Source organism: Haliotis asinina, chromosome 16 (assembly GCF_037392515.1).
Source record: "Haliotis asinina isolate JCU_RB_2024 chromosome 16, JCU_Hal_asi_v2, whole genome shotgun sequence".
Taxonomy (NCBI): domain Eukaryota; kingdom Metazoa; phylum Mollusca; class Gastropoda; order Lepetellida; family Haliotidae; genus Haliotis; species Haliotis asinina.
The window spans coordinates 46,178,863-46,193,329 of record NC_090295.1 but is presented as its reverse complement, the minus strand read 5'-3'; the positions used below and the strand labels follow the sequence as shown (position 1 = coordinate 46,193,329).

The following is a 14,467-nucleotide window of genomic DNA, read 5'->3' as shown; positions in this document are numbered from 1 at the left end:
ACAGATGGAAGGGTTAAAAATTGCAACTTTGTTTTGGGTATTAAAACCACTAACTGCTCTGATGATTTGGTCCCAGATACGTCGACGAAAAATAATACATGTATCTGTAACTATACAGCAAACACACAAAGTAATTACAGTATATTTTTATTGTGTTCACAGACACACCTTTATACATGTATTTAATGTTATTTTCTACAAGTAATCCAAATCATAACAACATATCATCTGCTTATTGACTTGTTTAAAACTACATTGAAGCTATTTCTGACCATGATGTATGGAAACTTCAAGACTTTGAACTTTGAATATTATTTCATTTATATCCCAGCTGGTTACTAATGAAGCACAGCTACTAAGTAACACACAGTTATCAACACAATAATTCTCTTAATTTCTTCAGAAAAGATCACACTGGAGTGAAATTTCTCTTGAATACTAACATTATGCAAAGTCACAGAGAAGAGTAGTTGTTGGTGTGTTTCAAAAGAAAAACAATTAAATTAACAATAAATTTAAAATAGGGAAATGGTAGCTCTTTGTACAACAGGACCTTTGCAATGAAATAATACTGTGAAAAAAATATGCCCATTGTTCAATCTGAATCACAATTATATGAGAATAAATGCCTAGACATAGGCTGAACACACACTGACTGTTTACTGACCATTTAGTACTTGTTAAACTAAAAAGTGTTTGTTCCATAAGCCACACTCAGCAATATTCCATTTGTAATTTGACTGTGGCTTGTAAATTTTCAAGATTTGACCACCCAATCCAGCGACTTGACAATTCCCCTCTACATCATCACCTCACACACGACAAGCTTGGGAAGTAGTTTTCATGACATTATGTTGATAGGTAACATGTCTTTTCCTTTATATACTGTGCTCTTACAAAGAATACACCCATAACTTTAGCTCATGTATCTGAAAAATTGCAATTTCTATGTTTGCTTCAAAATAAACATGGCTTTCTTGACACTCTCCTTCTGTTACAGGCTCACAGTAACTGTCATTCCTTTCGTTGTTCAAGAACTTTGTTACCGACAACCCAGTAAAAATATATAACAACATTCCAAGGCACAAATAAATGATAAATGGCATGATCAAGAGATTGTAGTCACTGCATACAGCAGTTTCATATACTATAGCAGACATGCAGTAACATCAACATGTTTTTGTAGCAATCAACAAGTTTAGTCTTATGTCAAACAGTATGATAGATCAATAAGCTATAGCAATACTAGACTACATGCAAGTTAATGTTGTAACACAACAGCGATGTTCAAATATGTCACGGCACACAAATGTCCACCACCGACACAGTTTGCCGACAATTACTGAATCCATTTCAGCTAACTAGGAACCATTATATTCCAGAAATTTCACAGTGCTTAATTTAACAAATACACACAAGCACAAAATTAGCTTTACTTAGCAATGGAATGAGTTCTGGAAAGCCTCAGTGTTTGAAAACATTATCTGATGAGTGGTTAACTCGGGAAGTACAACATTTTCACAAATGTTTAAATGTAGAACGAAAACGAGTTGTAAAACTACCCAAAAGCTCTACAAATACTCAGTTCCTAAAGAAGCGCACTCCCTATCGTGTTTCAGTTAAGGAAGAAGTCACCATTATCTTAGTACTTAATGTCTGCACAGACTGTTATTATTGTTATATTAGCACAGAGACAATGATGCTAGTGTCTGAGGTTGTAACTGCTTACAACTGTTTACAGCCTAAAATAATGGTGCAACACTCGGATCTGAACCCCTGATAACAAGGTAGAAATGAATATCACCATCTTAAATCACTGACACATCCATTAAGAGAAATTTGTCCAAATAATTTGCTTTGATCTCAACTGCATTTTGTTCTGTCCTTTGACAAATCAACTTCAGTTTGTTCACAATAGGTTGATCATGTAACAGGGAAGGAAAAACCATACACAAACATTCCATATACAAAACAAAACCGCCTAAGCAGCATGTGTGTACATTGTATAAATATACCAACAATAGTCCTCAGAGACAAGTGCTCATTCCCATACAAGATTCAATTAATTCCTGCTTTAGGTTACTTTTTAATATTTTTAACAATGTTTGAAACATGAGATCACCTTAAAAAGAAGCTTTAAAAAACACTGGCAGAAAAAACTGACAATCTGTTGTTAAAAACTGAGAGAATCGCCCTGTGACTTTTGCTGTACATGACTGTACCAACAGTAACAAACATCAACAATGTCATAAACATAATACTTCAAGCAAAAACAAAAGCATGTGAAACAAGTGGATACAAAAACAAAAAAGCCAGAAAAGCTAAAACAAATGTATTTATCTTATGATAAATTATGATATGTTTATTATTTCTGGTTCATAGAAAAATCAGATCATTGAAGGAAATCAATAGAAAAGAACAGCATAGGTAAAATGGACAAAATACACTGATTAATAGATTTTCATCAAAGTGTGGTAGGAAGAATTGTTAACTTATATCTAAATAATAACAAGACTCCAGTCTTGATGTGAGTCAAGGTGTTTGTAGTAGGTGAGTGAAGATGAAAATTTATCAATCAGTTTAATGTGGCCCAAAATTACAGTCGCTTCAAGAGCTGAAGTCAATAAAGATATAGCAAGCTGCCAACACATGGTGTTTTCCTAAAGACTACAAATATCCTCTGAGATCTAATGATAAAATGAACATGTTCACATGTATTAACAAACCATATCCAAACATCCCACTTTGGAGAACCCAAGTTCATGGGAAGGTATAGGATAGCATGGCTCCAATTCAGACCACATATGGGATTCAAACCCACACTCATCTGACCCTGACACAGATGAAAGGTATAACTCTTCCCATTCAACCACCCGTTTTTCTCCACAGTTACACTCATATATATGTACGTTTGTACTCCCATTATTTACAACAAATAAAGTTTATATATGAACAAAAACTGAATAAAAACCTCAGTATAACTGGAACTGATCTGAGAAAATCTTGACACTGTTCATAGGCTGCTACAAATTTTTTCTAGATTATTTGATTCGAGTTTGATGGTTTTATCAGCATTTCAGCAGTTTCTGCACTGCTTGGAGCATTATGTAGCACTTGAAATCAACATGCACAAACCGACAAATCAAGGATAATGGGTGAGGCTGATACATTTCTCAACCATCTGAAGATATTATTCAAACAGATAATTTGAATAAAGTTTAACAACAGAAAATAACTGTGTGCATATTGCATATATTCCAAGAAGAGTGATTGGTAGTTTCAGTCAAATTCCTGTCAATTCTAATGACAACTACCCAATCCTGCACACTAGGGGAAACAACCCTCCACAGTGAATTACAAGTGCATGACTAACTGGAGAAAACCTTTAAAAAATATGAAGGTTATATCATGTGTCAGGTTGAGGAAAGCTCAAAGTGACGCAGTATTTCAATATCTACTACTTTACTAAACCCAGCAGCACAGATATAATGCTACTAACACAAACAGATCTAAATGGAAGTATAATTCATGTCTGGCACATCAAAGGGACACAACTCTGCACCTAAACATGCAGTGGCTCTGACAACCATCCACCCCCCTCACCATATCAACTTCAAGCTAATCTCACTGCTTTTAATCTCAATGTGGCTCTGTTCAAACTATTAAACTTGCAGTGACAGAAACAGTTCATTTGTTCAATAGCTCAATACAGTCAGCTATACAATAAAATCAAATCTTTCCCAGCACTGGTATATGGAATATATTGCCCATCCAGGTGGGTTGATCACACATTCATACACAGAACACAGGCATTTCACTCTCTCAGCTGGGATTGGTTGTTCAGTTCATGGAGGGATATCGCCAGTCTTTGAGTGGTTCCTTCACTTCACTAACCGACTGGATGGAGGTGAACTTCAACAAGTAGTGGGGACCGCCAGCCTTGTCGTTTGTACCTGTAAACACATATACCAGTTGGCGCCATCAATGCAACTGATCAATTAGTGAACTTGGTATTATGCAAATGAAGGAACTATCTTCAAGGTTATATTCCCAAAATAATATATGGAGGTTTCAAATGTGGAGAATGTGCAACACTCACAGACCAACTACAGTAGGAAACTTGTATTGTTTTACTTCTTTTGAGTAGTATATACATCTACATTAAGAAATGACCTCTTCATGTTTAACCCCCTTACTGCTGAACGTTAGCCTTGGAAACATCCATCCTGTATTTGCTTCTTGCAGAAGCTGTATGCACTATGCCTTGAATGTGGGTCTGTTGTATCAGGAAGAATGAGAAAGTTTGGTTTTACACCACTTTTAGCAATATTCCAGCAATATCATGGCTGGGGTCACCAGAAATGGGCTTCACACATTGTTCTCATGTTGGGAATGGCAAACGAACACCTTAACCACTAGGCTATGCTACTACCCCTGTATCTATTTATATGGACATTGAATATCTCTGTACCTGAAAGTCGAGCTCCGCCGAAGGGCTGCTGGCCCACCACTGACCCTGTCGACTTGGTGTTGATGTAGAAGTTACCAGCAGTGTCTCGGAAAATATCACACAGCTGGTTTTTTGCTTTACTAAAAAGAGGAAAAGATCAGTTTGTGTTATTCCAAATTCAGCAATATTCCAACGAAGCAGACATGGTGAATCAGAGCACAATAGTGAAACAATGACCCTCTGGGTGATATTACCAGAGGCTACTGCTAACCTCTTCAAAAATAAACACTTTCAGCTCAAAGACTTAGTGAATGAGGTTTACCTCTTGAACATTAGATCTGATTTTGTCAGCTCTACAACAAGGAAAAGTGAGTGAGTGAGTGAGTGAATAAAGCTTTATGCTCAACAATATTACAGCTGTATGGCATTAGTCTGTCAATAATCCAGTATGGACCATACAATCCAGTGATCAACAGCATGAGCATCAATCTGCGCAATTGGGAACCAATGGCATGTGTCAACCAAGTCAGCAAGTCTGACCACCCGATCCCTCTTACAACAAGCATTAGTTACTGAAGGCCAATGCTAACGTTGACCTTCATAGGTAACAAGCAACAGAGAAATGAGGACATAACTTAACTAGGGCTATCGGAACTGTGTGTGACCATCTACATGGATGTTCTTTTTCAAATATCTGATACTCAACAAGATACTCTCTGACAAGATTACTAACAGTAATAGCGCTTTGAATGCATTGTGAAACGGGACAATCATCGATGAAGTCTCTATGACCAACAGAGCATGGACATTTCTCATCTCATGTCCTCGAAGAGTTTTTCAGTCAGAGCTTCCAACAGAGCATCGACATTTCTCATCTAGTGTCCTCAAAGAGTCTTTCAATCAGAGTTTCACCAACGACAGTATTATTACTGAATCATACTGCTTCAAATACAGCATGGAACACTCACTCATCCTCTGCGTATATGGCACATGTCAGTGCATATGGCGATGTCTGGCTGGCTAGTTCAGCAACCTCCTCTACCTTCTCATCAGGGTAAACATACACAGTAACCACAGGGCCAAATATTTCCTGAAAACACAATTCTCAAAATTGAAAATGTATTCTCACTACAAAATATATCATATCCCTAGTTTTACACACCATACTTTACAGGTGTAATACTTGTTTGAATATGTAATTTTCTGAATAAAATTGATATTTTATACTTATCCTGACACATGCTTAATTGCTTATCTCCTTTTCCTGCTGAAGGTAGTGGAACACCAGCAATCCCTTGAAGTTCCCTTCTTAAAGAAGCGGACGTAAAATTCACACTCACCCAGGACTTACCTCCCCTCCCGCGTACATGGTCAGCTGATCGGCCATGATACTCACTCTCTCCTATAATCGCCCGACACGAGAATATGAGAATTCAGCGTGTCTGTGAGGGGCGGCTGGGAGGGTTTTCGTCAAGAGTCAGGATACGTATAAGATATCAATTTTATTCAGAAAATTACGTATTTTTCCTTATCCTGACTCATGCTTAATTGCTTACAGAATCCGACAGAAATGGCGGTGGGTCAGACCATGCTGGATTCTGCTGGTTGTTCAAAATTACGTCCAATAATTTCCCCACCTAACAGGAACTTGTAACGGCGATAATTCGGTCCTGTCCTAAAATTCATTGTAGATTCTTGGGGGATCACATCCAGTTGAACTTGTCTTCCATAGACGACTTCATTGACTGGCATGTGATGACATCAAAAGTAACTAGCATCCTGCTAGTTTCTGACGCAACTAAATGTCAAGGTATAGCAATCGAGGCTAGTTGTGACCCCTCTTCGTGTACAAGTATCTTCATTACGAGTACAGGGTCATAATCACTCATTCTAGTCTGTTTAAGACATGTGCACGCACTTTCCACCATTATACTCTGCAGAGCGTCTGGCTTTTACAAGTCATGTGATAAAACTGGTGAGTGAACTAAGCGTCTTCGGGGAACTGTTAGTTGCTGAGCAACGACAAGAGGCCCAAGCTGATGAATGCCAGAGACATCCTCCGTTCTATGTCTTTTAGGTAGTGGTTGGCTAACACCATGTGTAACTCCCAAAAGCAGCCCTCCATTACAGTTGATAGCGAGCAATTCCCTTGTAGCGCTAGTGTAGAGGTCAAGGCTCTGACTTCATGTGGGTTGGAGGCTCGAGGAGGTTCTAATCCTGCTGCTTTAAAGGCTCTCATATAAAGCTCTGATCCACAAGGAGATAGTGTTGCGGGATACTTCCATAAGTGTCTCACTAGATATAGGGAAAAACAGGCACTTGAGCATATCTTCAATGCTCTGACTGGACATATTGATAAATTTTGAGTATCGTGGGGTCTAGGGATTGAAAACAGTGCTGGTATTTGGAATTGTCTATCCAGTTGATCTGGCAGTTGATTTTTCGCAATAAAATCCCATCGTAGACCCAGATGAGCTGTCTGCTGAGCATGAATTTCTGACATTCGTGCAGCAGTAGCCAAGGCAAGTAAAAACGGCATCTTCTGAGTTAGCTGTTCAAATGAGGTCCGATCAAGCGGCTTGTACGCATCACTTGTGAGATGTTGAAGTACGATGTTTAGATCCCATGCTGGAGCTCTAAATCTACGTTGTTGAGCTTCCAACTTGAAGGGGCGTAGCAAGGCAAGTAACTCAGGTACTTTAGTCAGCTTGGTCTCCGTTTCCATGGTGACAACTGAGCTGAGAGCTGACAAGTATGTAGATAATATAGAGCCTTTCAGACCTCTGAAATGTCGTAGGTGACATAAATATTCTGCTATCTGTGGATATGTTGCCTTCATCACCGTGAAGCCTTTCTTCTTGGTGTATGTCTCAAACCGCTTCCACTTGTCATCATAAAGAGTGCGAGTGGGTTTCCGTAAGGCTAAGATAACTGCTTTCGCTGCTCTCATCGAGTATCCTCTGTGTTTTGAACAGATTTTGATACGTTCCACACGTGAAGTCGGAACGCAAAAGGGTTGCTTCTTAGTGTGGAGATGGATGAGAACATTTTCCCAATCTTGTAGTTGTAGTGTTGGTTGTCCTAACTCCGCTATGAGTGTTGGAAACCAATGTCTCGTTGGCCAGTAAGGCGCGACTAAAGTCAATTGTAGCCTCCTGGTCTGTTTTATTTAAAAAATGACTTTTGGTAGGAGCACTGGAGGGGGAAACGCAAATGCGTTTAGTCCTTCCCGTGGGATGCTTAGAGTGTCTGTGCCCAGGCTAACGGATCTGGTACCGGTAATACAAAGGATGTAGTCTGTTTGTGGAACCTTGTTGCAAATAAGTCTACTTGCGGTGATCCAAATGTCTGGCTGATTAGTTGAAACGCCTCTCGATGCAGCATCCACGCTGTTGGTGATGGACAAAGTGGATGAGATAAGGCGTCTGCCATGATGTTGCAGACTCTTGGTACGTGACATGCTCATATTTGGAGAATCAGACTGTCGACCATGTCAAAGAGTTGAAACGTCAGGTGTAGTAGAGATGGCAATCTCATTGACCCTTGCTTGTTTATATAGAAAGTCAGTGGTGAGTTGTCTGTGTGGATCATCAGTAGCTTGTCTTTCAGCGCTGTCGACCAGTGATGGATAACATGCATCACCACTTTCATCTCCAACCGGTTGATGGGAAAAGCAATCTTCCTTCTTTCAGATTCCTGCTGCAACCTCGCTGTTTAGATGGGTACCCCATCCTTCAAGAGACATGTCTACAAGAGATGGTTGTTGAATGCCGACTGTAAACCAGTCAACCGTGACTCAGGAATTGCTGTCATAGACATAGCTGTAGGCGTCTTTGTCTGGTCATGTCCTGAGCTGACATGAGCAGACCAAGTAGATATCGTCACTGTCATAGTGGTAACGGAGAGAGTAGAACTTGACCTTTGACCTGAGAGTCTCGTTGACGACTCTAATCCGAAAAAATAATGCGTATCGTAGTTGTGTCGAGCTGAGCCAGTCTCTTGTCGTCTACCTTGTATAATTTGTTGCAGACGAGACTGATGATTTATAAGCTTCATCGACATCCGGTGCTCTGACAAAGGGCTCCATCGATGAAGAGGAAAGCGACGAACGTTGAATGAAACAGAACTTCTTCATCGAAGAATGTTGATTCTGCGACGAATTCATTGCAGACGACTTCGTCTTCGACAATGATGTTGATCTAGGCTTCTTAGGCAGCGACGGCCCCATTCCCAATTTCTGTAAAATTACATTTCTGTAAAATTCACTGCAAATAGTGGAAGAACATAAGGGCTTATACGCCGGCGAAACCAAAAAGCGGGTGAACCGCTGACAGCCGTAATTTACACTGTAACCACGATTTCTTCAACGGAGACTAAGTCTCAGTTGACGAAATATGTGCTATATCAACACACAATAACCACAAATAAACAAATTCTGATATATACATAAACCAAATACCGCATACAACATAAATATAGTTAAAGGAATGAAATAATTGAAAAATGTATCGCCATAGTGGAGACTTCAGGTAACTCCAACTGCCCTTGTCGGGCGACACGGAGAGAGTGACAAGCATGGCCGGTCACGTGGCCTAGGGCGCAGGAAAAGGGAGGCTACACATGGGCGAGTGTGTTATACGTCCGCTTCTTTCTAGAAGGGAACTTCAAGGGATTTCAGGTGTTCCACTACCTTCACCAGGGAAGAGGAGATAAGCAATTAACATGAGTCAGAATGAGGAAAAATAATTGATATTTGCCTTATGCTGATATTTACAAGAAAATTTAAGATAGCAACAGTTTGTATTTATGTTTCCACTACATCTGACACAAAATATCCATCCCTTGTGAAGACAGAAGGGTATCCATTCACAAACTATTCAAAACTATATGATAATCAAATAATGAGGGTTTGATACATATACACTTGCAACAAGGTATATATGAGTGAGTGGGTGAGTTTAGTTCTACATAGCATTAAGCAATATTCCAGCTATATGGCGGCGGTCTGTAAATAATCGAGTCTGGAACAGACAATCCAATGATTAACAGCATGAGCATAGATCTGTGCAATTGGGAACTGATGATGTGTCAACCAAGTCAGTGGGCCTGACCACCTCTTACTGCAAGCATAGGAAGGCATATATGGTCACTATAGTTACAAGATAGGCTTACACTTTGATGCAATGTTTGCTTGACAAGCCTCTTCTTTAATCAATACAATTATGAATATTGGATGTGTTACAACTTTCATCTGTTTTACAGCAGAATATATTCACATTTCCTACCTCATTCATTATCTTATCTTCTGGGTCACTTGATTCAACTATTGTAGGTTCCACAAAGTATCCTTTACTGGAACAGAAAAATGTTCACTTAATATACCCATTTAAACACACATTCCCCCATTCCCCACCCCAATGATGGTTACAAGTTTGATTGTGTGCATTCAGTGACTGACTTCGGAATTCACAGTATGAAAGATATTTCACAGGGATAATTCCTTTGTTCTGTTGGACCAAGAGGGTTAACTAAATAACGAGGACATTTCCTGAAATTTGTTGATCCCCTTCTTCTAGTTTGTCCCCACAGAGAGAATGAGTTTAGTTGTACGCTGCACTCAGCCTTATTCCAGCTATATAATGTCAGTCTGTAAATAATCCAGTCTGGACCAGACAATCCAGTGATCAACAGTATAAGCATCGATATACACAACTGGGATAAAATGAAGAGCCAAAAATGTCAGCGAGTCTGACCACCCCATCCCATAAGTCGCCTCATATGACAAGCATGAGTTACTGACGATGAATTGTAACCCGGATCTTAATCCCCTCAGAACAACCAGTACTTGAGTTCAGGTGAGATGCTATCAAATGAGTTGATTATTATCGATGTTTTTCAAAAATTTACTTGAGGACACACCAGCTTCTAATGAGAAAAAATCTCCAGGCTATCTATCCTCGAAACATTTCCAGTCCTACTAACTTTTTAAGCCCATTCTTAACACATTAGCTACGATCAAAGTTAACAATTTTTAGGCCTAAAACTGCTTAGAGAATAAGGGCCCAGAGCTACAATTCAGGATATCTGAAAGTTCTCAATGTTGGATCTATAGAAGTGGGATTGGTATGAGGATATGATCAATGTTAGATACATCTTTGAATGGCACTTAGAAGTGGAAATGCGAAACAAGAGCAAGATTTATGGACGTCAGCCTCTTTATTGTGAACAACACGACATTTTGGAGCATATCATTCACCTGATGACGGAGCAAGCATACGCTCCGAAATGTTGTTTTCTCCACAATAAAGAAGCTGACATCCATAAATCTGCCTTTTCTAATGTTACATACATAGGGGAGCTGGTAGCAAAGACCCATTCCTCCCCACACAGATAAGTGACCTCCCTTACCTGTCATCACAGTTTCCCCCGGCGACAACCTTCAGGTTTGGCGAAGACTTTGCGTGATCCAGATAACCCTTAATCCTTGCAAATGCCTACAGTAAAAACACTGCATCTTCAACAAGCAGAATCTACATTCTATAGTTCTGTAGTATTCAGTGTCTAGTTCTGTAATATTTCGTAAATTATTTTTCCCCCAGGTAACCACCCCTTGCTTTCGTGATTGTGAATGAACAATAATGAACCCTACACCAAGCATTGCCATCAAACCACCTTGTACCTGATCTATAGCACTACACACCGTTCACACTAGGGCTGAGACAGGTGCCCATCTCCATACCCAGACCCTCTATGTTCATAGAACACATAGATTAAACAATGTAATATGATATTTTTTCATGATTAAAAGGTTAAGACATAATTTACAGTCACCAATTTTTAATATAATACAGTGAAAAACTTGAAATTTTAGGAGCCAAGATGAAGAATATATTGCCATTTCTTGAAAATTTGATGTCTGGAATTAACGCCATGGGCATCCAGTTAGGGTAGGATAATAGGGGTGGGGTAGAAAATTTGAACCCATCCCAAACCTAGCTCACATGGTACCTAACATGAAGGAAGCTGAGCACTGATTGGTCTGAACATTTTTTCCCTGCACACCCATCCCATAATCTGGAGGATTTTATGTGTCTTCAGAGTGGGAAGGGTCTCTCCTTTAACTCTTCCCTGAAAAATCTGGAATTATTAACGTATGACTAACCCCATCTCAACTATCCTCTCTCTGCAACCAGCTATTTGATCAGACGACGCAACTTAACAACTACACCATACTTAATAACATGTGCTATATGTGGGATTATTCACTCCATATTGAGATGGAAGAACATGGTGCACAATATATCACATAGCATTTCACATTATACCACAAAAATTTCTTAAAGAATTCACTGATTATTTGAACATTCCTCACCTTATCATCAATGACTGCTGTAACGAAAGACTCCTTCTCTAGTGGCGAGCCCATAATTATTTGTTTGTGGATATCAAGCATGCCCTCCTTGACCTTTGGCCAAAGTGACTGGGCAACATACATCCGGGAACACGCGGAGCACTTCTGACCATTGAACTCAAAGGCTGATCGGACTGTGCCATTGATGACAGATTCCAAATTGGCAGAGCTATGAACGAAATGCATGTTCTTGCCGCCACACTCTGAAAAGAGTAGGGCTGGGAGTAGAATACTTTGTTAAGTACCTTAGCTGATATGGCTTATATTTCATAGAAACATAAATAAGACTTAATTCACATTCACCACCATTTGTCTGGAAGTGTCTCACCTCCAATCAGACGAGGATATGTCTTGTAGATATCCATGTTCTGAGCCACCTGTTTCCATAAGTGCTTGAAAGTCCTAGATACAATAAAACAAATCATCATCATCATCATCATCATCATCATCATCATCATCATCAACATCATCTGTTGATCTGTACACAACCATGGAAAACCACCACCACCTAACTATGGCAACCAACCTTACACATGTGTAAAGGTAAAAATGTACATAAACATGGCAACCTATTTGATGCTGTCAGTAAAGGTAATAATGTACATAACCATGGCAACCTATTTGATGCTGCCAGTAAAGGTGATAATGTACATAACCATGGCAACCTATTTGATGCTGCCAGTAAAGGTAATAATGTACATAACCATGGCAACCTATTTGATGCTGTCAGTAAAGGTAATAATGTACATAACCATGGCAACCTATTTGATGCTGCCAGTAAAGGTGATAATGTACATAACCATAGCAACCTACTTCACACTGCCAGTAAATGTAATAATATACATAACCATAGCAACCTACTTCACACTTCCAGTAAAGTTGATGCCAGCCAGATGTGGTGAGCTGGTGACAGTGTCACCAAACACAGGCCCATCAGCAGGGAGGAAGTTGATAACGCCTGCCGGGAGCCCCGCTTCCCTGTAAATCTTGTATACTGTGTAGTTTGACAGGATTGCAGTGTCGGATGGTTTCCATAATGACACATTGCCCTAGGAAAACAAGAACTTTAGAATTTTCAGTGCTGTCAGTTACTAAACATGATGGTAAGGTACTAATCTAATTACATCTTTCAGTACATTCGGTGACTATATTGGTGAATCATTGATTTACTGTTACCATGGCAACATCCTACTCACCATAAGAGCAGGTGCAGCTGGAAGGTGACCACCAATAGCTGTGAAGTTAAATGGTGTTATAGCTGCCCAAAATCCCTGGAACAAATTCTCACAGAATCAACACAAATCGCAATACAGTGGACTCTGGCATCACTGGTGACCTAATAAAAACGCCGGTTCTAACAAAGTGACGGTATAGGCAGTTTGTCTCATGACGCCTATGCACAACAGAAGTCGTACTGTCTCGTTAGCATTAACAAACATCTTTGTATAAGGAACAAGGTAGTGTCAGAATGCAAGTTCATGTATTACTCATTCATATAAAAACAAGGTTGTTCACATTGTAAAAAAGTCACTGATCTTGCTTTGTATTTTCTGTGCAGATGTCGCGAGTGCAATGTCCACAGCTGCACTTTCCAAGTTCTGTACATGATGTAGAAGTCGTACCCCCTGGCTGGATGAGAAGTTTTTGATCTGAGTGCGCAGTCTCAAAACACCACTTACAGTGAGTCTAGGAAACACATATTCATCTTCATCTTCAACTTCATTCTCTTCTTCATCATCATGACACTTGCTCTCAGTCTGTTTTACTTGAAGTATCAAATCTGTTTCAAATTCACTCAAATCAGGGTTTTCAGTAGGCAAATCATCATCACACCCAACATATTCATTGCTTGTACAGCTTATGGCTTCCTTGTTTATCATGGGCACTAATGCAGCTAGCAGAATGTTCTCGTCCTCTTCATCCTGTTTCAAACACACCAGCTCCACATGAAGCAAAACACTTACGAATATTCTTGCGGTCCAGTACACTGCATCTAACACCGAGATTGCTTTACAAGGTTTATCAGTGCTGGTACGTGTGTCCATTCTAGAGACAAGTAATCTCAACAGATATCGACGATAACACACCTTAAATGCACAGATTATGCCTTGATCTAGAGGTTGAAGAACTGAGTACACTGCATCTACAACCGTGATTGCTTTACAAGGTTCATCAGTGCTGGTACATGTGTCCATTCTGGAGACAAGTAATCTCAACAGATATCGACGGTAACACACCTTAAATGCACAGATTATGCCTTGATCTAAAGGTTGAAGAACTGACGTCATGCTTGCAGGAAGGTAGCAAAGTTTCACGTTACTCAGGCTAAGGCCATGGTTGTGGGAAGGGGCGTTGTCCATGAATAATAAAACGTTTCTTCTTTGTCTTTGCATTTGCCAATTAAGCTGTTCCAACTAGTCATGACAGAGGACAGATGTCCTGCAAGCTTTGTGATTGGCACACCATAAAACAGGCAATCTGTCAACGCAGACATTCTTGAAGCATCTAGGTGCCTGGGCCTTTCCTATTACAAATGGTTTGAGTTTTTCACTAGTGGAACTACAGCACAGCAACACAGTTAACAATTCTTTGGACACTTTATCAAC

The 14,467-nt window shown here is 39.7% G+C and overlaps 1 protein-coding gene across 1 annotated transcript in view; it reads right to left on the bottom strand.

Annotated features, from left to right (window-relative positions):
- Window positions 1-130: 130 nt before the first annotated feature.
- Window positions 131-14,467, bottom strand: part of LOC137268624 (delta-1-pyrroline-5-carboxylate dehydrogenase, mitochondrial-like) — a 31,861-nt gene continuing 17,524 nt past the window's right edge. The window contains exons 7-15 of the mRNA XM_067803198.1: window positions 13,058-13,132; window positions 12,723-12,910; window positions 12,190-12,263; window positions 11,823-12,064; window positions 10,859-10,944; window positions 9,736-9,802; window positions 5,419-5,540; window positions 4,472-4,590; window positions 131-3,953 (exon numbers count right to left, since the gene is read on the bottom strand). Coding sequence (XP_067659299.1) covers window positions 3,841-3,953; window positions 4,472-4,590; window positions 5,419-5,540; window positions 9,736-9,802; window positions 10,859-10,944; window positions 11,823-12,064; window positions 12,190-12,263; window positions 12,723-12,910; window positions 13,058-13,132 — 1,086 coding nt within the window. The 3' untranslated portion in view covers window positions 131-3,840. The remainder of the gene's footprint in view (window positions 3,954-4,471; window positions 4,591-5,418; window positions 5,541-9,735; window positions 9,803-10,858; window positions 10,945-11,822; window positions 12,065-12,189; window positions 12,264-12,722; window positions 12,911-13,057; window positions 13,133-14,467) is intronic.